The following is a 23,070-nucleotide window of genomic DNA, read 5'->3' on the forward strand; positions in this document are numbered from 1 at the left end:
GTACCATTACACGCCAGTCAGGATGGCTGCTATCCAAAAGTCTACAAGCAATAAATGCTGGAGAGGATGTGGAGAAAAGGGAACCCTCTTACACTGTTGGTGGGAATGCAAATTAGTACAGCCACTATGGAAAACAGTGTGGAGATTCCTTAAAAAGCTGGAAATAGAACTGCCATATGACCCAGCAATACCACTTCTAGGCATACACACTGAGGAAACTAGATCCGAAAGAGACACGTGCACCCCAATGTTCATCGCAGCACTGTTTATAATAGCCAGGACATGGAAGCAACCTAGATGCCCATCAGCAGACGAATGGATAAGGAAGCTGTGGTACATATACACCATGGAATATTACTCAGCCATTAAAAAGAATTCATTTGAATCAGTTCTAATGAGATGGATGAAACTGGAGCCTATTATACAGAGTGAAGTAAGCCAGAAAGATAAAGACCATTACAGTATACTAACACATATATATGGAATTTAGAAAGATGGTAACGATAACCCTATATGCAAAAAAAGAAAAAGAGACTCAGATGTATAGAACAGACTTGTGGACTCTGTGGGAGAAGGCGAGGGTGGGATGTTTCAAGAGAACAGCATCGAAACATGTATATCTAGGGTGAAACAGATCACCAGCCCAGGTTGGATGCATGAGACAAGTGCTCAGGCCTGGTGCACTGGGAAGACCCAGAGGGATGGGGTGGAGAGGGAGGTGGGAGGGGGGACCAGGATGGGGAATACATGTAAATCCATGGCTAATTCATTTCAATGTATGACAAAAACCACTGCAATGTTGTAAAGTAATTAGCCTCCAACTAATAAAAATAAATGGAGAAAAAAAAAGTACGTTGGAAAACTGGACAGCCATATACAAAAGAATTAAAAACTGGACCACTACCTTATACCATACACAAAAAACTAACTCAAAATGGATTAAAAACCTTAATACAAGACCAGAAACCATATAACTCCTAGAAGAAAACATAGGCAGTAAGATCCTTGACATCAGTCTTGGCAATGACTTTTTGGATTTGACACCAAAACCAAAGGCACCAAAAGCAAAAATAAACAAGTAGGACTACACCAAGGTACAAAGTTCTACACAGCAAAAGAAACCATCAACAAAATGCAAAGGCAACCCACTGAATGGGAGAAAATATTTGCAAATCATATACCTGATAAGGCATTGGTATCCAACATATATATTTTTTTAAATGCATTTAACAACCAAAAAAAAAAATAAAAAACGGGGCAGAAGAGCTGAACAGCCATTATATAGATGGACACCAGGTGCAGGAAAGGATACTCAATACCACAAATCATCAGAGAAATCCAAAACCACAATGAGATGTTACCCCACACCTGTTAGAATGGTTATTATCAAAAAGAGAGGAGATAAGAAGTGTTGGAGAGGATGAAGAGAAAAGGAAATCCTTGTGCACAGTTGGTGGGAATGTAAACTGATGCAGTCACTGTGGAAAACAGTATGGAGTTTACTCAAAAACGTAAAAACAGAACCACCATATAATCCAGCAATTCCACTTCTGGGTATTTATCTGAAAATAATGAAAACAGTAACTTGTCATTTTCAAGAACACAGATGGATCTAGAGAGCATTATGCTAAGAGAAATAAGAGAAAACAAATAAATATATGATCTCACTTAAATGGGGATTCAAAAAACCAAAGAAAATGACAAAAATGAGCTCACAGATACAGAAAACAGACAGTGGTTGGTAGAGTGGGAGGGGGTTTCATGAAACAGGTGAAGGGTACAATTAAGTATAAACTAAATAAGCCCTGAGTATGTAATGTACAGCATGGTGACTACAGTTAATAATCCTGCACAGTATATTTGAAAGTTGCTAAAAGAAAAAATCGCAGAAGTTCTCATCACCAAGGGAAAAAAATTCTAACTACAGTGATGGACGTTAATGAGACTTATTGTAGTGATCATTTTGCTACATGTACAAATATGGCTACATCTAAAACTAATTCTACATGTCAGTTATACCTCAATTTTCTAAGTTTATAAAAGACTAAATCTTAAAAAAAAGAATAGACAAATACATAAGAGTATGATAAATTTAGAGTATGGGATTAATAAACTACCATGCATAAAACAGATCAGCAACAAGGATTGACTGCGTAACACAGAAAATTATGTCAAATATCTTACAATAGCCTATAATAGAAAATAATCTGAAAAGATATATATATGTAAAAGTGAATCATCTTCTTATACACCTGAAATTAACACAATATTGTAAATCAACTATACTTCAAGGTAAAAAAATATTTGCTTAGCAGTATGAACTAGTTACCCTTGAAAATATTTTTTTGAAGTTACTGACCAACAGCTGGAGAAGAAACAAGAAAAACAAAAATTAAGCCATTAATAAATTGGCTTAAAACATACATACCGCAGAAGTGTGACTGAAAGGGAGGCTGTGGGGGTGCTTTATCTAATGCAAAGCTGTGATGGACCAACGCTGACACAGCAATAATCTACAGAGAAGAAAATTACTTATCAGACACCTACTATGTCATCTGCATTCTCACCAAAATCACCAAGAACATAAAAAGATATAGATTTTAGTTCAAAAGAATATTTTAACTTTTACTATGAAATTATTTAAATAAAAAATTAAATAATAAGATCAACTCTCATATAGTAATCATTCAGCTTAAATTATCAACTCATAAACAGCCCTACCCCACATTATTTTGAAGCAAAATCCATACCTATCACTTTATCCAGAAATAATTCAGCAGGTTATATGTTTCTCATATATGAATAATGTTTCTCAACCTCAGCACTGTGGACATTTTAGGCCAAATAATTCTTTGTTGCTGGGGCCGCTCTGTGCATTGTGGGAAATTTAGCTCCCATGGCTGCCAAAAGCATCACTCCCCACTCCCCAGTCTCCATGTTGCGACAATCAAAACTGTCTGCAGACATGGCCAAAAGTCCCCTGGAGGGTTAAAATCACACCCAGTTGACAGCCATTTTCTCATATGCAATACAATCATGCCAGCTAAGTCAATGAACAGTGATTCCTTGAAAGTGAAAATGAAGTTGCTCAGTCACATCCAACCTGTTGCGACCCGTTGGGACTGTAGTTCACAGAATTCTCCAGGCAAGAATACTGGAGTGGGTAGCCTTTCCCTTCTCCAGGGTATCTTCCCAACCCAGGGATCGAACCCAGGTCTCCTGCATTGCAGGTGGATTCTTTACCAGCTGAGCCACCAGGGAAGCCCTGATTAAATACCCTGGCAGGATTCAAATTCTTGTGTCTTCCCAACTTTCTCAACTGTATTTATCAACATACTTTGCAACTGGCTGACATGTAATAAAACTGTCTCAGCACAACTCCTCCCCATCTATTACTTCTCTGCAATTTATTTGTTGAAGAAACTGGGTTGCATTATCCTATAGTGTCCCCCTATAAATTCTGCTGCTTGTATCTCAAGAATGTCATTTAACATGTTCCTGTTTCTGTACTGCCTGTATATTCATATTTATATTTGAAGGTTTAATCAAAATCTGATTCAATTTTTGGCAAGAATTCTTTGGAGTTGCTACTGATCACCACAGACTAAACCACCATTACCACCACTAGTTATCACATCATGTCTGGTTACCTCTATTCCAGTGATATTAATAGCCTCTGGAAATCAAACCTAGATCATTTATCTCATTATGGATTGCAAAGTAGCTAGATCCAATTCTTCCTTCATCATTTACTAACTGGAAAGCTACAAAGGTAAACCTACCTCCACTGATCATTTGGTTACCTGAGGTACAAGGTATGTTCAAAAAAGTCAAGATAAATGTTTGATTCAATTCATTTACCAATTTTCAAAATAATGAGTTGGTTCCCTAGCGTACTTTGCAGTGAACAGTGTAGTCCTGTGTTTACAGTATCATTATGAAGTCATGTGTTTCAATCTGTTGCAATTATACATGCTCAAATTGCTCCATCTTTGACATAGGGTACTATTCAAGTTGTTTCCTGAGTCCTTCTGACATACCTTCAGTAGATTTTAATAATGTCCATGCCTCCTGGTATAACAAGACGTTCCAGGCTTACCTTGGACAATTACTGCCCTGAATCAGCTACTTCTTCACAAAACCCCATTTCCTTTCTTGGGAAACGGTATTTAGAAACCTCACTCTGGACGAAGGATCTTTTTAAACTAATTAAACTTTCCCCTAACACTTTAACTATTAACTATCTACTATATCAACTATTACTAAAACATCAAATCACATACAAAAGGAAAACACACTGCCAAGATGCTGCTGTTAAAAAAGATCCCTGGGAGGAGGGATCGGGATGGGGAATGCATGTAAATCCATGGCTGATTCATGTCAATGTATGGCAAAAACCACTATAATATTGTAAAGTAATTAGCCTCCAACTAATAAAAATAAATGGAAAAAAAAAAGATCCCTATCTATGCCAAAAGGATTTACAAGCAAACATAAAGAAGTTCCCACTGACCAGAGAGACAATTTAAGCAGCAAATTAAAAAAAATTAATGATCACAACAGATTGAAATAAGTATATATAAAGTCCATGAGTTTATAATGATACTTCATAAAAGAAGAAGCAAAAATAAGTAACAAAAAGTTTACAAAAATAAGTAACTTAAAAAGCAGAGACGCCACTTTGCTGACACAGGTTCACATAGTCAAAGCTATGGTTTTTCCAGTAGTCACGTACAGATGTGAGAGCTGGACAATAAAGAAGGCTGAGGGCCAAAGAAATGATGCCTTTGAATTATGGTGTTGGAGAAGACTCTTGAGAGTCCCTTGGACTACAAGGGGATCAAACCAGTCAATTCTAAAGGAAATCAACCCTGAATGTTCATGGAAGGACTGATGCTGAAGCTGAAGCTCCAATACTTTGGCCACCTGATGTGAAGAGCCAACTCACTGGAAAAGACCCTGATGCTGGGAAAGATTAAGAGCAGGAGGAGAAGGGGACGACAGGGGATGAGATGGCTGGATGGCATCACTGACTCAATGGACATGAGTTTGTGTAAACTCCAAAAGATAGTCGAGGACAGAGGAGCCTGGAATGCTGCAGTCCATGGGGTTGCAAAGAGTCAGACACGACTTAGTGACTGAACAACAACAACAAATGGTATTCTATAAGAAAGTGTGCATATTCTGAGGGATGCATACCAAAGTATACAAGGGTAAAATGACACATGTCTGAAATTAGCTTTAAAATACTTCAGGAGGAAATAAAAGAAGGGGGGTGATAAACAAGTGTGACAAAATCTTGATAACTGGTGAATATGAGTGATGGGTACAGAGGAGTTCATTATATTATTTTATGTCCATGTGGAGTTCTCTAAAATAAAAAATGGGGAAAAAAGCTCCAACATCAGATAAATTCAATTCATTCTTCAAAATGGAGTTTGGCAGTAAATTAGTATTCTTTCCTTTCCACAAAAAACAACCTTCCCTTACAGAGGAGCTGTACAATTTCAAGAAGCATCATACCCCAAGCCTAGGTACAAAATCTGCCCTATTTCTTTACCTCATTTTCATGTGTCTTTGCATTCTGCATTGTCTTCATGCTCAAAGACATGACCACAACTGGAGGAGGACCGACATCCTTAATTACGTCCACCAGGTCCGGTTTCAAGACCATTGCCTCAACTTTACACCAACTGATTGGCTGATTCAAGAGCTCTGAAAGAGAATAGATACAACAAATCAATAGCTATTTGCTGAAAAAGAAAAGCCACTATAATTAAGACATCTGTAATTAACTGAAATGGTCTTCAATCCTACCTTCTACTAAGAAGGTCTTATAATAACATCTAACTAAAAATAAACCACATTATTGGATTGTATACAAATCTTCATGTGTGTATGTACACATATGTTCATTTTCCTGGGAAAAAAGTCCACAGCTTTTATCTGACTTTTCAAAAACATCCAAGACTCCAAAAGAGGTTTATAAGAACAAAAACACTGCTTAGAGGAATCCCAAAAAAAAGTTTTAAGAAACTTATGAAGACAAAACAGAGTATCATAAATGCAAATACTGAAAACCACCAGGTAAGAGACCATACACACACTATCCACACTGGGCAGTGAGATTTCACTCCTTCAGAAGTAAGCAGTTCATCATGTTGAACAGCTGGGCCATGTCAGCCAGGTTGGAAGGCCACAATGATAGCAACACAATGAAGGACATGCCCAAATGTCTGTCTAGGTTAACTAAGCCCTCCCTCCCATTAAAATGTGAACCATCAAAACAAAAGAGTGATTTCAAATATACTTCAAGGAACTTACTTAAAGAAACAAACATAAAAAAGGAAGTGGTCACACTGAAATTAAGAGCCAAGTCTTTAACTTCTAAAAACCACATCTATCAGCAATTTACTGAGCGTTCTGAAAGTAAATGTCTCCTTACGTGGATTTTTCACTTCAAGCCAACAAGGTCCTTTGATCTTTCTATTCATTAAGAACAGTTCCAGGCTGGATGTGTTGGTCCCAAATACATGAGAAAAAGTTTCTCCTTTCAAATCCTGAGGAAGCTGTGTCATTTCAGCCTGAAAAAGGCAAAAAAAAAAATCCTTTTTTTGTTTTTTTTTTGCTTAAAACTATTACTTCACATTTTCCAAACTCTGTATTTGAAATAGACAAAAGCCTCTCTATGAACCACCAGAAGAAACCTCTTTGATATATATGAAATGTAATTTGCCACATATGAAATCCAAAACAATTCACAGCATGAAACAAAAACAAATCACAATGACAAAATAATGCATCTTGATGACACCCATTAGAAGAAAAATGGGCCAAGAAGCTCCCTCAAAAGAGGATTTCTGTCCAAAGCTGTACATGCCTTCCTGATGAATAGCCAAATAAGTACAACTCCATTAGAAGAATGAAAGCAAGGGAGTGAGAATCATTCAAAATGCTTCCATGGTGCTTTACAACACCACTGTCAGACATTTCTTAAGTTTCCCTTTTCCAACATCATGAGATCAAAACACTAGAACGGAAGTAAAGAGAGGTTAAGGTCCAGTTAATTAACATCCTGCAGCAGTGACCTTGTCTGTCACGGGAGCAAGAGCAGCACTACGGCAACACTACTGATGCTCTCCTCTCACCTCTTCACTGCTCAGATGGACACTTCAACAGACTAATGACGTTCAACTCCATCTTGTGCATTTGTTCCACTTGACAAACAGTTGTGTCATTTCAACTTATGTTTTTACAGATGCATACTTGAAAGCAGAGAAAGGCAGTATAACCTATAGTCTACATATTTAAATTCATTTTATTCATTTTAATTATTCATGACTATAAGTTCACTTCAGTGAACTGTGAGTTTGAAGAGCCCTGCCAGTACTCCTAATTAAAAGCCAGCTGAAAACTCAAAAATAGGAAAATGCCATTTTCAACCCAAATCCATTCATTTTCTTTATTTGACTTACCGAGTATCTAACTTCCAAGTACTCAGATTTCTCCGGAACATCAGGTATCTCAAAAGCATAGTTCTTTTCTACTACCTGGGTAAGTTGATATTTAAAAATCATTAAGACAAAGAAACTTCAAAAATTAAATTGACAAGCATTAAATACACCAAAAAAGCATCTTTCCCCCGCTTTCATCTGGGATGAAAAATACCTAGTGACAAAATGTTTAAGACTTCTTTGGGACACTAGAGAATTTAGAAATATATGCATTCAAGAGAGGCAATGAAACACTAAAAATGTTTACATTGTCGATGTACTAAATCATTTGCTACTCTTTGATACTAAGCAACTCCATCTTGCTAGAAAAATTAGTAATAAACATTATAATTACAGCATACATGTACTGAGTGCTTGCTATACACCAAGGACTGATCCAATCACTAATATCAATTAACTTACTTAACTCTTCCAACAGCTCTTGATACAGGGCCCCATTTCCCAGGTGAAGAAAGAGGCCCAGAGAAGTCCAAGATAACAGACCAGGATGTGGTAGAGCTAGGACTTAAAGCACCAGTCCCTACACTCTTCACCATTACATCACATTGCTTCTAGAACTTCAGAGAGACTTGATCCATCAGCCACAAGTCAAAGCTCAAATAGTTCAGTTAGCCTCATCTTCAGCAACTCAATCCTCCCTTTATTACCAGCACTGTTAATGGCCAGTGTCCTGAGGGAGTTACAGCCCTACAACTATGGCCAAGGGCATCAATATTTCACTACAATCAAGACAACTAACTAATCAATATGCATCACACGAATAGAAGAACTTTATTCTATCAGAAATAGCATCACAGTTCCTGATTTTTAAAGATTTAACCTTGTGACCAAGACAAGTTAGCAATAAACCAATATAAACAAGATCAGAACAGTTTCTCCTCCATTTCAGAATAAGAAGACAAGATATGCTTCAAGTACTGGAAGCCATTACTTTATACATATTACCTTTTTATTCAAACCGATGAACATTATTTTCTACAGTTTAAAGAGAAAGACAAAACTGTTTTTATGCATCTAACATATTGGTTTTATATTGATATCTATGAAATTTCCATAAATCAGAAAACTAACAAACAACTAATACACAGAACCAAAAAAATTATCACCAAATACAAACCTTGGACTTGAATTTCATAATCTTGTATTTTGCTGCTATTTTCTCATCAAATTCATCATAAACATCCTTCATGGTAACTGGAGTTCCACTTTCTTTCCCCGTGTTTAGATCAACTTTCTGCTTTCCCATGGAGAGGGCAGGCAAGGGGAGGGGGAAAAGGTATCTGTAAATAAGATCTTCTCGACCACCAGAAACCCAGTCTAAATCAATTTTCACCTTTACCCACTCAAACATCTAATAGAACGAGGTGAATTCAAAAATACAAATGGACCCAAAAATATACTAAATCCAGTGCCCAATTCCTCCCAATGACATCATAAAAGCAAACCAGAGATAAAGATGACCAATCCTACAAAATGGGAGAATAATGTTGTAAATCTTGACCAAAATGCTTCACAGTTCAACTGAGATAGGGAGGGGCTGGGGCTGAGAGGGGAGTATGGATGTTAAGGCCAAATACAAAGGAGGAGTAAATGGAACTGACCCTGTTAAATGGCTGTGGAGGAATTAGCAAAAGCATGAAAACTGGGCCAAATGTCATGTCCTATTTCAGAGCCATATATTCTCAACCCCAATAATCATGGAAACAGAGAGTTGGGGGATAGACAGCCTTATATATTGAAACTCAGGCACTTTGATGCTCTAACAAGTTGAAAAACAGCGTTTTACTCCATTTTTCCACTTTTCCAAATGTCTAATAGACCTGCTAACAATCAGGGGGTCATAAAGCAGGCAATAAGAAAGGACCATAAAGGGACTTCCCTGGTGGTCCAGTGGCTAAGACTCCACCTCCCAATGCAGGGGGCCCGGGATTCGATCCCTGGTCAAGGAACTAGATCCCATATGCCACAACTAAGAACCAGGAGTATTTTTTTAAAAAAGAAAGGACCATCTAGGTTGTAGATAAGTCACAGCCCTATCAAAGGACCAGGTTGGTGGCAGAAGAGAGAATGCACTTGGAATAAAAGCTGTGTACTAAGGGTTACCATTTCACGGGGAAGGAAACAGAGCGTTCGCTCGATGTTCTTCACCATGACACAGCAGCTCACGTGGGTGTCAGCAGATTCGATCCAGACTTTGCCAAACAGAAATACCACACCTGAAAGAATAAGTAAAAATCATGAAACAGTACACATTTCAATTATATCACATTAAAGGGATGACATAAAAGCTCACTGAATGTGCCCACACATGTATGCTTTCATGTTAAGTCATTTTCTACAGCAAATTTGTATCCGCTACCCAATCTCGAAGACCAGGTCCTTTACCTATGCTGTATGGCAATATCACACCAGTAACTTGGTGGAAACATTCGCCCTAGAAGTAGGGAAACATCCCAGATAAATGCAGACAAGCCTCAGCTATTAGGGTGACATCCCAGGTCTGAGTAGATACCCTGCGTCAGTGCAGAAACTCCTGGGGAATTAGAAAGACATGCCACCTCAATGAAGACACACCTCAAACTAGGGAGACATCCTAGATCAATGTAGGGGGAAAATCATTTTTCCTAGAACCAGGATTACCCAGATTAAGAGAAATCAAAAAAGCAAACTATTCTCCAACAAATCTATTTAAATCTCTTGTGAGAACTCTGAGAACTCTAAATTCCTTTTCAGCATTTGTACTTACCAACAAAAACTAACATTTCTATGTAAGGATAACTATGTATGGTACATCAGTAGTCTTCTGTACATAAAACTGTTTTGGAAAAACAAAATTCATCTCATATCTTATTCCATATAATAGTAAATACCTCAGAGCTCAACTATTATCTCCTAATTCACCCTTTCTACTTCACAGACTACCAAAGACATCCGGCTGGAAAGCGTTTGTGTTGTTCCTCTCTCTCCTATGTCAGTTTAACAAATGGTCTAGTAACCAAATCAGGAGACAAGCTCCTTTTGAGATCCCTAAGTGATGTACACCACAAAGTAGACCAAGCCTTTCTGGACATCAAGTCATTGTTCATGAAAATTAGTCATCAAAAAATGACTCTGCACTGCTATATTTAAAATGGATAACCAACAAGGACCTGCAGTACAGCACAGGGAACTCTGCTCAATGTTATGTGGCAGCTTGGATGGGAGTAGTGTTTGGGGGAGAATGGACACATGTACATATATGGCTGAGTCCCTTCACTGTTCATCCGAAACTGTCACAACATCGTTTGTTAATCAGCTATACCTCAATACAAAATAAAAGGTTGGAAAAAGAGAAAAGACTCCAGAGATTTGACAGTCAACCTAAGAGATGGCCACTATGCAAAATCCTGGGCTCTGTGAATAATTAGACAGCAGTCATCAACACAGCTATTCAACAGGGCCACTTGCCAGAGACACTAAGAAAATTCTGGCACAAGTAAAGGCTACTGTTCACAAGGCCAATTACTCCAGTGTCACAAGATAGCTCATCAGTGCTTCCTTTTGTCACACGTTCTAGTAGAAATAAGACCATCTAAGAATTCTCATTTCTGCAGATGATTAAAATTCTTACAAGAGTTGTCTAATTTTCAGCTGGGGTAAAAGAGGCGGGGGTGGGGGGAAGATAGGGGAGAGGGAAGGGAGGACTGTGGGGATGATTAAAAAAGAAAAAAAGTCACAGTAGCTCAGAAAATTAAAAGTCATCCTCACAACAGTTAGAGACGAAAAAACAAAATTCTATGCAAAGAAAAATAAAGCCCCTAATATTGGATTCAAAGATTCAAATAGCTCATTTTACAGGCAAACTAATATCACACTTCATGCAACACATTTGACACTGTTTATGCCTCATTTGCCACAAAAAGATCATGGTAAACAAAGATTACATTCCCCTTAAAGTTACTAGTTGAAGCCAGGTGCAGTCAGGATTATTCAACCTTGAAAAAGTCATAATGAAGACAGGATATCTTCCCATATGCAAAGAGTAAGATTCTTTTCATAATTATGGAGCATTCAGCAACAACTGACTTACTTAGAATCTGTAAGAAAGTGAGAAACAATAACAGGGTCTTTGGGAGTACTTCGTTTTTATTAGCAGCATTGATTTCAGCAAGGCTCAGTGATCATTACCTGCTATCAAGATGAAACTGTTCAACCCTCTGAGATTACAGGACTTTTTTTTTTTAAGCCATCTTATTTAACCCGTTGGCATCAATCACAGAGTACAAAACTTCAGAAGCACCATGGAAATGCAGAGTGGACTGCGGGTGAGAAGCCGAGCCCTCTGCAACTGAAGAGCTGACCACTTTATCTTTTGGAGCCTCAGCTTCCTCCGCTTTAAGTGTATAACTAGAGATGATGATCTCTGACACCTGTGGCAGCACTAGCTGTCCTCTCCTTTTAACCTAGCAATAAGAAGACAGGCCAATAACAGACTGATACCTCTTTCAACTGCAAAGTATTTCCCAATAGTGGTTGAAAAGGCCCATCCATGACTAGGGTTAGGGTATGATGGGGTCACAGAAGGGGCTCTTAGGCCAGTCTGGAGGACTAGAAAAATTCCAAGACACAATATTGGGGGTGGGGGGTGGGGGGAGTCAGGTGAGGGAGGAAAGCAATATGGTATAAAGAGCAGCAGGTACAGACTATTCTAGGACACAAAGTCCCACACAGCAGACAAAAGAAGCCTTGTTAAGGAATTTGGACTGTAAGTTGCAGGCAGCAGCCACTGTGGATTTTCTGTAATGAAGAACTGATATCAGAAGCCATCATTCAGGCCGCCATGTGAGGGATGACAGCTGAGGAGTCAATGAAGAGGTTGGTGTTGGGAGCAGGAAGGGCTCAAGGGTGGGAGTTGTGAGAAGAGAAGACAGCTTGTCCAGTTTAGGAGGAGAAAACGAGTAAGTCTTGGTGAGGAAAGTGAGGAAGGTAGGGGACTCAAGGCGGGCTCTCAGATTTCTGGTTTTGATGGGACCATGAATCAAGTCAGGGAATAAAATTCTGCAAGGAACGGATACAGTAAGGCACAGGCAGATGGCTCTGGGATGGGCAGGCCCACCATTCACCCAATTTCAGAGCACTGGCTATGAGGCTGTGCGTCAGGAAGGTCCCTTGAAACTGTACAATAGAGCCATCCTGGGTTTAATTTCCAAAGCCTTGTGAAATCACACTTGCCAGCCCACCGGCCACCAGCAAGTTACAAAACAGTCAAAGAGGTGAGAGCATCTAACCAGATGGTCTTACCCTAGAGTTTATACCATTTCTAAGACTGCTGGCATCTTCACCTGAGCAACAAACACATGGCAGTTTGCTACTCCAGCAGCTGTGCAAGTTTCAACACTTTGATAAGCGGAGCATATTAATACTGCCGCCTCCCAAGAGACCTGTACCATTTTCCCAGTGCAAGCCAATCCGAGTATCTTGGTGGTAAATCTGGCTCCAAGTCTGATGGTTTAATACTTAGTCCTCAGGAAATCATTTGGAAAAATTCAGTTTGTACCTGCCCTTCAATTCAGATACAGATCTGAATACAGGCAGCTGTTTAAGGGTGTATACTGTCTTTTTCCTGAATCTGACACGCCTTGTGCTGCCTGGCCCCGCAGTGAAGGACTCAAATAGCACAGCAGAAACGGGAGCCCTCCTGGCTGTCTGTGAGTCAGGATTCATAGTAAAAGTTCATTTGGAGGAGGACCTGCGACTTAGCCTTGATTCCTCCTTTCTCTCAAACGCCACATCCATCCATCCTCGGAGTTCATGTCAAAGTCCAAGTAAAAGTAACTGACTTCTCTCCTCCTCCACACCTGCCCTGGACAGACGGATCTTCAGGTCTTCTACACTCCCTACTCTGGCCCGGCTACACCCACACACGTGCAGGCTTTTGTCCACATAAACTACATGGTTCCTGCTCAGATGTAAACCCAACCATGGCCCCACTCTACCCCTCACCCCTGCACCCCACACTGAAAATCCTCCCCTGCCTCGCCGCTGTTCTTAGAGTAAGGGCTCAACTCCTCAACGCAGCTTTCGAGGTCCCTCATTGTCCGGCCTTTGCCTTTTCTCCAACTTGATTTCCAACCAATCTTGTTATCTGACTACTCTGCTACAACCACTCAGGTCTCCTCCTTTCTCTCCCCGGGCCTCTGCATTTCTGGGTTCCTCAGGCTGAAATACTCTCTCCTCAGCTCTGAACATACTGCAAAACCCAGCCCAATGGTCATTTCCTCAGATAGGCCTTCCCTGGTCACCCCCCAAATAACTGCCTTTACCCCACTAGAATGAAAGCTCCACTAGGACAGGGAATTTGCCCAGATGGTTCACCCCATCTCAGGGCCTGGCATGTGGCAGGTGTTCACACTGCTGAAGGCACCAATTAGTGATTGATTCCACTTTAAGTGCATTCCAATACGTTCAGATACATCAATGGTGAATTCTAAGCACACACTGCGAAACCACATATAACCAGTTTTCAGAATAAGAGTGAAAAGATTATTCACACCACAGACTCTCTCCATCCAGGTGACTCATGAACTTTACAGTAAACAAGTGTTGCTCTCTTACTATGAACATGGGGGCAGAGCCTGTGCCAATTACAGTCACTAAAGCACTTCAGGGAAAGGTGCCATTCTGTGTTCAAGACATTCAGTTACCGTATGTAACTATATGATTACCTGGTTGGCTGTATGGATCTTCATAAGCATCCAGCCAATAAAACTGAAATACTTGTTCCTCATCAGCTCCTTTTACCAGTGGGAGGTGACTAGAATCCACTTGAACTTCTGGGGCTGAGAAACTGCTGTCATCTTCCTGATCCATGTCCCAACAAGAGATATCTGGGAGAAAACTTGCTCTGCAAAAATCACATTTTCAAAAACCTTTCAAAATCCAACAGAGTAAGTGTAGCACTACTTGGCAGAGAAGTCATAAAATGCTCTTACGAGGAGGATGTGGTCCCTTTCCCAGAATCAGCCTCATGTTTCGCCTCCTCTGCTGGCTCCCTCTCTTGGCACAAAGTCTTGGCAGCTACGGGCTCCATATCCACCTCCTCAGCTTCCATGGGCTCATCAAAGTCACCATCTTCAAATTCCATTGCCCCCGACTCCTCCTTGTCATCTGAACACAGTGGCATCCTGGGCTCTCCTGAGGGCAGCATCACACATTCCCATCACGTGTTGCTGCCACCCAGCACAAAAGCTTCCCCGACGGTGCAATAGCAGACTACCCCTGGCCCACGTGCTATTTGCCTTGCTCTTCAATTCCCAAATTGGATGTTTTTAACTTTTCCTGCTATGAATTCAAACCTTTCTCAGGGAAACTGCCTACTCAAGCCCTTCAAATTTTCTCCACTTCCTCCTTCACGGGGCCTCCATCTTTTGACAGCACTCTGCAACTGCTTAACATCCTTGCAATTCTGCTTGACAGGAGACTTACCAGCAAATTCAACACATGTAAGAGGAACAGGAGTTAATGAAGGCTCCTTCGTTGAGGCCGGGGGAGCGGTTTTTCCTGAAGGAGCTGCCTGTCAATGTTTTTAAATGTTTAGTCAGTTAGACCTGCATACTAAAAATATGCAACTGTCCTACCCTGACCAGAGATAATGACAGTTCCCATTTATAAAACAATTTTATGTATTATTAATGTAACAGCTTCAATTATTTTACTGTCACCTAGGTTTACAGAAAAAAAAAAAAAAAAACTTGTTTCCAGGAAGAAAATGATTGCACTCAGCACAGCTGTAATACCTATAATAAACATATACCAGTTACTACAAAATTTACTATGAAAAAAGCAGGCACATGCTATTTTTGAAATATATGAAACTATATAATGAAACAGGAGTCCTAATTTAAAACAAAAACAAGAACAAATTCAAAGGCATTTCACTCATATAGAAAAGCAACAAAGTAAGTTTTAAGCAGTAATGTAAATCAAGACTGAAGGTATTTCCATACACTATACCTTGGGGGTGTGCACAGAGAAAGGATTCAGTGAAGCTCCACTGGATCTTTTCTTTTTTGGTATTATTACAGGTGGTGGAGTTATTTGTGGTGTCTAGGAGGGGGTAGACAGACATTCATTGCCATGCTTGGTTTACCACAAGACACAAAAAGTACATTTCTTCCCCCCAATGAAGCCCAATGAGCAAAGCACTTTTTCCCCCTCCCTGCTCCCCCCACAGATCTATGTTCATACAGTGAGGTTACTATAGCAACAATACCACAGACTCACTAGAAAACCAGAATAGATACTGTCTTCACCCCTCATCAATTTTTTTTCTTTTTAAAACTTAACATACTTCTCCCTTACCCTTCCAGAATATTACATTTTAAAACTGTCAAACCCGAACTACACAGTGTTGGTGTTAGTCATTTTAATTGAAGATCACTTAGAAAGAAGCACATCTCTAACTGAGAGTTCAGTCTTGCTGTGAAACAGCCCAATTGCAAATGCCACTACAGCCGAACCTGTCTGAGTCGTACGAGGGACAGCTCACCGACTCTTCCCTCAGCCCCACTTGGAATTCAGGACGAGGATCTCACACCTGACTGTGCAAACTGACAGGCTTCAATCTATTTCGGGCACATACACGGCAGCAACTGAGCACAAGCAGCGTGCCTTCCCAGCAATGGCTCGTGTGTACTCTGACTACCTCAAACACAGCCCCACACAGGCAACAGAGCCTAGAGTGGCTAGAAACTATTCACCTAAAATGGGGAGAAGAAACCAATTTGAAGGGCTTGGTTTTGGTTTGGAGGTTTGTTTTGGTTGGGGTTTTGGTGGTGGGGTTGTCATTGGAGTTTGCTGTGTATTCTAACAATAAGTCTGTTTCATATTAATTACTGAATTGTTTCTTCAGCCCATGTTCACTTGAATATTTGACAACTCCTGGAGATTCACTTACCTCAGTGTTCAGGTCCTGTAGAATGTCACCTAACAGATCATCCTTGGACAAGTCAACAGCTTTCTGGAAATTAAAAAGGCAGAGAGAATGAGAAAGTCCTGCACTTCACATTTTCAGAGTAAGGATCAGGAGATGCCTCAATCTACCTAGAAATCTACATTGAACTTAGTGACTGAGACTGGGAAAGTAACACTCAAATATTTGAGTTCAAACATATTGGGACCTCCCTGGCAGTCCAGTGGTTAGGACGTGGCACTTTAACTGCAAGGGCCTGGGTTTGATCCCTGTTCAGGGAACTAAGACCCCACAAGCCATGCAGTGTGACCAAAAAATAATAAAAAATAAAAAACAAAACAAAAACATACTGGGCATCTATTATCTATATAATCAAAAGTTAAATATAATCAAAGATTAAGTTCATCTGGAACCAGGGGACTAGCCTGGCAGCCTTCAGGAGATCATCTGTTTAGAGCTACGGAGAATCTGACAAAAAAGGTGAACTATGAACAAACAGGAATCATTGCTTCACAAAGGAAGAGGCAAATAGAAGAAAACATGAGACTCACATCTACAGTTTTCCTCCCAGCACTGGCAATGAACATTGATTTGATGTTGTTCGGTTTTGTCACAGCAGCCCTCTTGATAGTCCTCTTATCTTTGTTGCATGCTTTATCATCTTTTCCTGTTGGAAGAGAATTTATTTAGAAACAAGCTAAAGCAAAAAGCAAAATGGAAAACCAAAAGCATGGTTACCTGCCCTCTGTATATGAGACTCTGACAAGCAAAATGTTAAAAATTCAAAACACAAAACTGAAATTTTATGCAAGGTACATAGGAAATAATCTTTTAAATGGGCTTAATTCAGGGAAATTTGGACTGAATGTTACTATAAAAATGGAAGAAAGGCCAGCAAAATGTCAAGATGAGTTATTGAAACTGTTTGATCATTACTGTTAATGTGAATAGAAAGCTTTTTAAAAGGTGGGGTTTAGTTTCCCATAGAAATAAAAAGATCAAGCTCATCTGAAGCCAGGGGATTAGCTTTGCAGCCTTCATGAGATCATCATTTTAGTGTGATACTGACTCTGACAAGAAAACTGAACTATGAAGAAAGAAGACTACTGGTTGTGATACTGTAGCATCCCAGTTTCCATTTTATGAGGAACAATAACTAGACATGGAACAACAGGTCCTAGCAACACTAAACAACATGCAGACATTTGCTCCATAAAGAAAAACTTGTGCCATATGTTTTCTCTTCTGAGCATGTAGAAACTACCTGCAAACTCCTCTAGTACTGTGAATTTTACTCTCACTTTCTGACTCATCCCAGAACCCAAAGGGAATGTGGGCAATAAACATGAACATATGGTTCATGTTAAAAAATATATAACTATGAAGTTTTATGAAAGATGCCAAACTTCATGTGTAAAAGAAATGCAAATGTCATTTCTCACATATTAGAGGGTCAAAAATTAAAAAGCTTGACAATACATTCTATTGGCGAGGCCATGGTGTCTAAATGGACACTCAAATGTTGTTCACAGGAGTGTAAAATGGGACAATTCCTATGGAGAGGAATTTGGCAATATCTCATGAAACTTTATGTCCATGTACTCTCTAAGCCAGCAATCCCACCTCTACAAATTTTCCCTGAGGAAAATACCGTATGCAGTTATTCAATGTGGTATCATCAGCAAGAGCTAATTACTGAAAATCTAAATGTCCACTCAAGAAAACCATCTGATCAAACCATGGTACATCCACCGATGGAATACTATGCAGCCATACAGAAATAAGCAAGCAAGAACGCGCTCTAAGTGCTGATATGAAGTGATTTTCAAGATATCTTCTTAAGTGAAAAAACGCCAAGTACAAAAGTATCTATAGAAAATATCTTTTGTGTAAGAAAGAAAAGGAAATTAAAATACGTATACAGAATTCCATTTCTGGGCATACACCCAAAAGAATTAAAAACAAGTGTTCAAACAAAAACTGCTACACAAAACTTCAAATCAGCACTGTTCACAGTAACTGAAAGAAGGAAACAACCCAAGTGGCCTATAACTAATAAATGAATAAATGAAATGTGGTCTATCCTCGCAATCTAATAGTACTCAGCCCTGAAAAGGAATGAAATACTGATTCACACTGTAACACGAATGAACCTTGAAAACACTATGCTAAATGAAATAGGCCAGAAACAGTCACATATTGCATGATTCCAACTCTATGAAATACTCAAAACAGGCAAATCCAGAGACAGAAAGCATATCAGTAGTTGCCAGAGCTGAAGGAAGGAAGACTGAGGAATGACTGCTTAATGAGTATGGATTTCCATCTGGGATGAGAAAATGTTCTGGTCATGAGTACAAACACTGTTGATGCACTAAATGTCACAGATGATAGATTTTGTTTTTTTTTTAATGTGCCTAAGAATACAAAGATATAGCACATTTGTGAAAAACATAAGACAGCGGAATTTAATTTTGTCAAGAGATCATTTGGAGCAGTTTGAAGAGAGAATATAGGCAATGGTCAAAATGTTTAGTAAACAAAATTCAGGTCCTAATAAAGAGCCTCAAAAGAGAAGGTCAGTACTGGTTTGACTAGCAAGGAAGGCTTCACTAAGGGGCTTTAATATCATCAGTCTACATTAGCAGGTATAAGACAGAAAGACAACAGGAAACAAAGAAAGAACAGGAGTCAACATTTGAGATGAAATTTTTCCACAATTTTAGAGCTCCTGTTCTGATTTATGTGGGTTTTTTTTGTTTTTGTTTTTGTTTTCGGCCAAACACTTGTGGCATGCGGGATCTTATTCCCCCCATCAGGGATGAAACCCATGCCCCTGGCAGTGAAAGTGTGGAATCCTAGCCACTGGACAGCCAGGGAATTCCCTTGTCCCTTTAAAAATGTCAGTGTCATGAAAGACCAGATGGGGAAGAGGAGGGATGGTGCTGCTCTATGCTAAATAAGACTGGAGAGACATGAAAATCCAAGTGGAGACTGCACTTCTAAAAACAGCTATGAAAGGTATTATTGGATGAACTGGGGGATCTTAAGCAGGATAAAATCTTAGATAATATCATGGAAATGGTACTGCAGCTAAGGAGACAAGCCCTTGTTCTTATGATCACCACTGAAGCATGGAGAGCTAAGTGTCGTGCTGTCTACAACTTAGTTTCAATAAATTCACCAAAAACAAAGTCTGTGTGTGTATGTCTGGGAAGGTAGAAGAGGGACACAGTAAACAAATGTAACAAAATGTCAACAATCTACAAATTAAGGTCCAGACTTTCTGAAAAGGGTGAGAGAGCACAGATTTCAGGCTTTGCGGCCACACAAAGCTGTTGCATATTCTTCTTTCCATTTTTCTTCTTTTTTTAAACACTCGTTAAAAAGGTAAAAGCCATTCTTAGCTTGAGCTATATAGTACAGGTATGATTTCCTTCTGAGGTAAGGAAAGTCATCATGGTGATGGCTGTACTACTGTGACTATACTAAAAGCCACTAAAATGCTCAATTTAGGGGAATTGTACGGTATGTTAATTATATCTCAGTAAAGCTATTCTAAAATAAACCAGCTCTAAGTGGGCCACAGAATGTTGGCCAGTGATCTACCACTTGGTGGTAATAATGAACTAAATAAAAAAAAAAACAAATATGAAGCAAATTTCCTCCTCTCATTTTACAGGAACAAAATCGGGCTTGTTGACAAGCAAATTTCTTTTGCCAATGATTGTGATAGCTATGCGAATATAACACATTCATTCATATTGTTTTAAATTTCAATTAAACAAAGAAAGTTGACAGAAGCTCAAAGACTTGTTATTGTACTGTGCTTCTATCAAAGAGCTAAAATCCTAAGTAACTTCAGCAGGAATGAAAAGACATCACTTACGCTTGTAGCCCTCAAAATCAGCAAATCTAAAATGACCACAGCACTGAAAATTCCAAAATAAGTAAGACTAAACTCTTTGGATAACAGAGATGTGAAACTTCATTTCCTGATTGTTTTTGCTTTCCATGTTTAATTTTCTACATAACTACACTTCTTTCAATATTAGAACATTTTCTATACTCAAACACAATTGTGGTAGGTCCGTTTCCCCTGAGGAGGAAACTGTGTCAAAGTACCAAGTCATCTGAAATTTTAGACAATTCCCTAAATCTCAAAATGGCCCTCTTTCTTTTTTTTTTCTTTTTTTTTCCATTTATTTTTATTAGTTGGAGGCTAATTACTTTACATCATTACAGTAGTTTTTGTCATACATTGAAATGAATTAGTCATGGATTTACATGTATTCCCCATCCCGGTCCCCCCTCCCACCTCCCTCTCCACCCGATCCCTCTGGGTCTTCCCAGTGCACCAGGAAAATGGCCCTCTTTAAAAACAAAATGCAGGTACCTTTCTCATGGGAATCAAGAGCATCATCTTCAAGGTCATCATCAAAAATTTCCCGGCCATCCTCCACATAGCCAATACCATCTGCAGGAACAAAATTTCATATTAGGATCAAATTTCTAAACATAGCCAATATTTACCCATGACAAAAAAATAAAAATCCCCAATCAGATGTTCTCCTGGTTCACGTCATTTTAAAATGCAGCAGAATCCTGTTCAACCAAAAGTCAGATGAAACACAGCCCTCACACAGGTTTTCTGAGTCAAAACCAAAGGATATACAGCTGACCCTCACACAACTTGGGAGTTAACCCACGCATAACTTACAGTCAGCCATCAGTATCTACAGCTCCTCTACAACTGTGAATTCAAACAACCACAGATGGTGTAGTACTATGGTATTTATTATCAAAAAAACAGCCACACACATATAAGCAGATCCAAGCAGTTTAAACCCATGCTGTTCAAGAATCAGCTATATACTATGCCTATTTAGGTGAACTAGGAAATAATTCGGCCCACAAGATCAAAGTTTGCCACAACAGGATGCTTTACAGTACTTCTACTCTACCAGAAGAATAAAAAGAATCAAGATCACCAGAAGTCCAGAAAAGCAACTTAGTCTGCAAGTTCAAGTTGGGAATATAGCCAAGTCCAATTACAGAAGCAGGAACATAAACACGGTGGCGGGCGCAGTCTACACCCCCTTTCTCTGCTGCATGGTTGGCACTCACACAGCAAAGAAGTCACATCCCACAAACAGGAACCACCGAGCTTTCCACAAGGGCTATAAGAACACGGGGACCAGCCTGTCTACCCAGGGCTTTCCACTGCCCAAGTCATTCTTCATGAGTACAGTCTTGTGTAATCCTCACAGCCATTCTGTGACATATTTTCCTCTACCCCATCACATGGAGACAGCCCACAGGTACGAGATTCCTCCAAACTCCTACACAGTCACTTCCTGGAGGATTTATACTATAGTCTGAGGTATACGTCTGGTTTCTCCAAAATGCCCCTCGATAATACTTTCCATTGTTCTGCTTCTACACCCTCAAATCACGTATTTAAGGAAAATTCAAACCAAAGCTGCCTTACATCTATCTGCCCAAGCAAAGCAGCAACTCTGCTACATAAGAACTTATGAAAAGCTACTGACACAGTGTCTAGCAGATGGCTTCTTCCCACATACCATCGTCCACGATCCAGTCGTCATCCTGGCGGGCCTGGACCAGCTTCGAGTATTGTTCCTCATCAACTTCTTCATAAACACTCGTGAAGTCCTCTACCTACCATCATACAAGTTTGAGAAAGCTCAAAGTGGAGTGAAAGTGTTAAACAATTCTGATGAAAAAATTGTCAAATTCAAAGTGGAATGGCAGCCTGAAGGAGTTAGCTGCAACCAAATCATGAGTTCTGACATTCAACACCACTGCAGGGTTTTCCTTAAATAGACATCAATTAACTTAGTATTCCTTTTAGGTGGGTGTTAACATAAGATATTAAATGATTCCATTAGCATAATATACTTGTCACACCATCAATTACTCATCTACTTCATAAAAAACAAACTGAATTATAGCCAATTCTTCATTAGCTACTTTGGGGATTAGTCATTTGTAATTTCGAGATTGGTTTCTCCTGTACTTGGCAAACCTGTGAGACATGCTGCCTCCCTTTCCGCTAGCTGATGGTGCCCCACAAAAGGACAATAATCTCCATAACTGTTCAACTGATCAAATGAAATTCCAAAGGAAAATCTCCCCCATCCATCCCCCTCCAAAAGCCAGGAAAACACAGTCTATATTCTACAGGTGCACTACAAACGGTTTTAGAGTGACCCTTTTTTGTATTACCACTGATCCCTAACCATTTGGGGGTGTTAAAAACCGAGTGCAAATGTGGAGTGGCAAGACCTGTAATTACACAGGCTGCCCAACCATCACAAGTTCAGAACTCCATGAACTACTGACATGAAGAGAGCAGACCACCTAAGCAGTAAAAGCACAGACAGACACACACCACTGCCACAGCCACCATGGTGACAGGCCATTAATGTCCCAGGTGAGAATTTGGTGGGCTGGTTATCAAGAACTTAAACACACCCTGCTAAAAATTCCCCCCTTCTCTTGACAGTTCTACCTTTACAAGTGAGGGGTGGAAGAAACGACCAGCTCCATCTGAAGACCTAAGACTCTAGGGGAAAAAACACC

At 39.6% G+C, this 23,070-nt stretch overlaps 1 protein-coding gene across 5 annotated transcripts in view; it reads right to left on the minus strand.

Annotated features, from left to right (window-relative positions):
* The window catches only part of POLA1 (DNA polymerase alpha 1, catalytic subunit), a 300,499-nt gene that overhangs the window by 270,827 nt on the left and 6,602 nt on the right, over positions 1-23,070 (minus strand). For all 5 annotated transcript variants that reach the window (XR_011485784.1, XM_070462009.1, XM_070462007.1 and 2 more), the window contains 14 exons: positions 22,050-22,146; positions 20,861-20,941; positions 17,016-17,131; positions 16,450-16,512; positions 15,507-15,599; positions 14,979-15,066; positions 14,486-14,687; positions 14,219-14,397; positions 9,618-9,730; positions 8,632-8,748; positions 7,476-7,550; positions 6,446-6,584; positions 5,561-5,715; positions 2,429-2,513 (listed from right to left, as the gene is read on the minus strand). Coding sequence is in view for 4 of the 5 variants with exons in the window: in XM_070462009.1 (XP_070318110.1) it covers positions 2,429-2,513; positions 5,561-5,715; positions 6,446-6,584; positions 7,476-7,550; positions 8,632-8,748; positions 9,618-9,730; positions 14,219-14,397; positions 14,486-14,687; positions 14,979-15,066; positions 15,507-15,599; positions 16,450-16,512; positions 17,016-17,131; positions 20,861-20,941; positions 22,050-22,146 (1,603 nt within the window). In the remaining variant the exon portion in view is untranslated. The remainder of the gene's footprint in view (positions 1-2,428; positions 2,514-5,560; positions 5,716-6,445; positions 6,585-7,475; positions 7,551-8,631; positions 8,749-9,617; positions 9,731-14,218; positions 14,398-14,485; positions 14,688-14,978; positions 15,067-15,506; positions 15,600-16,449; positions 16,513-17,015; positions 17,132-20,860; positions 20,942-22,049; positions 22,147-23,070) is intronic.

This window comes from Odocoileus virginianus, chromosome X, assembly GCF_023699985.2.
Source record: "Odocoileus virginianus isolate 20LAN1187 ecotype Illinois chromosome X, Ovbor_1.2, whole genome shotgun sequence".
Lineage (NCBI taxonomy): Eukaryota > Metazoa > Chordata > Mammalia > Artiodactyla > Cervidae > Odocoileus > Odocoileus virginianus.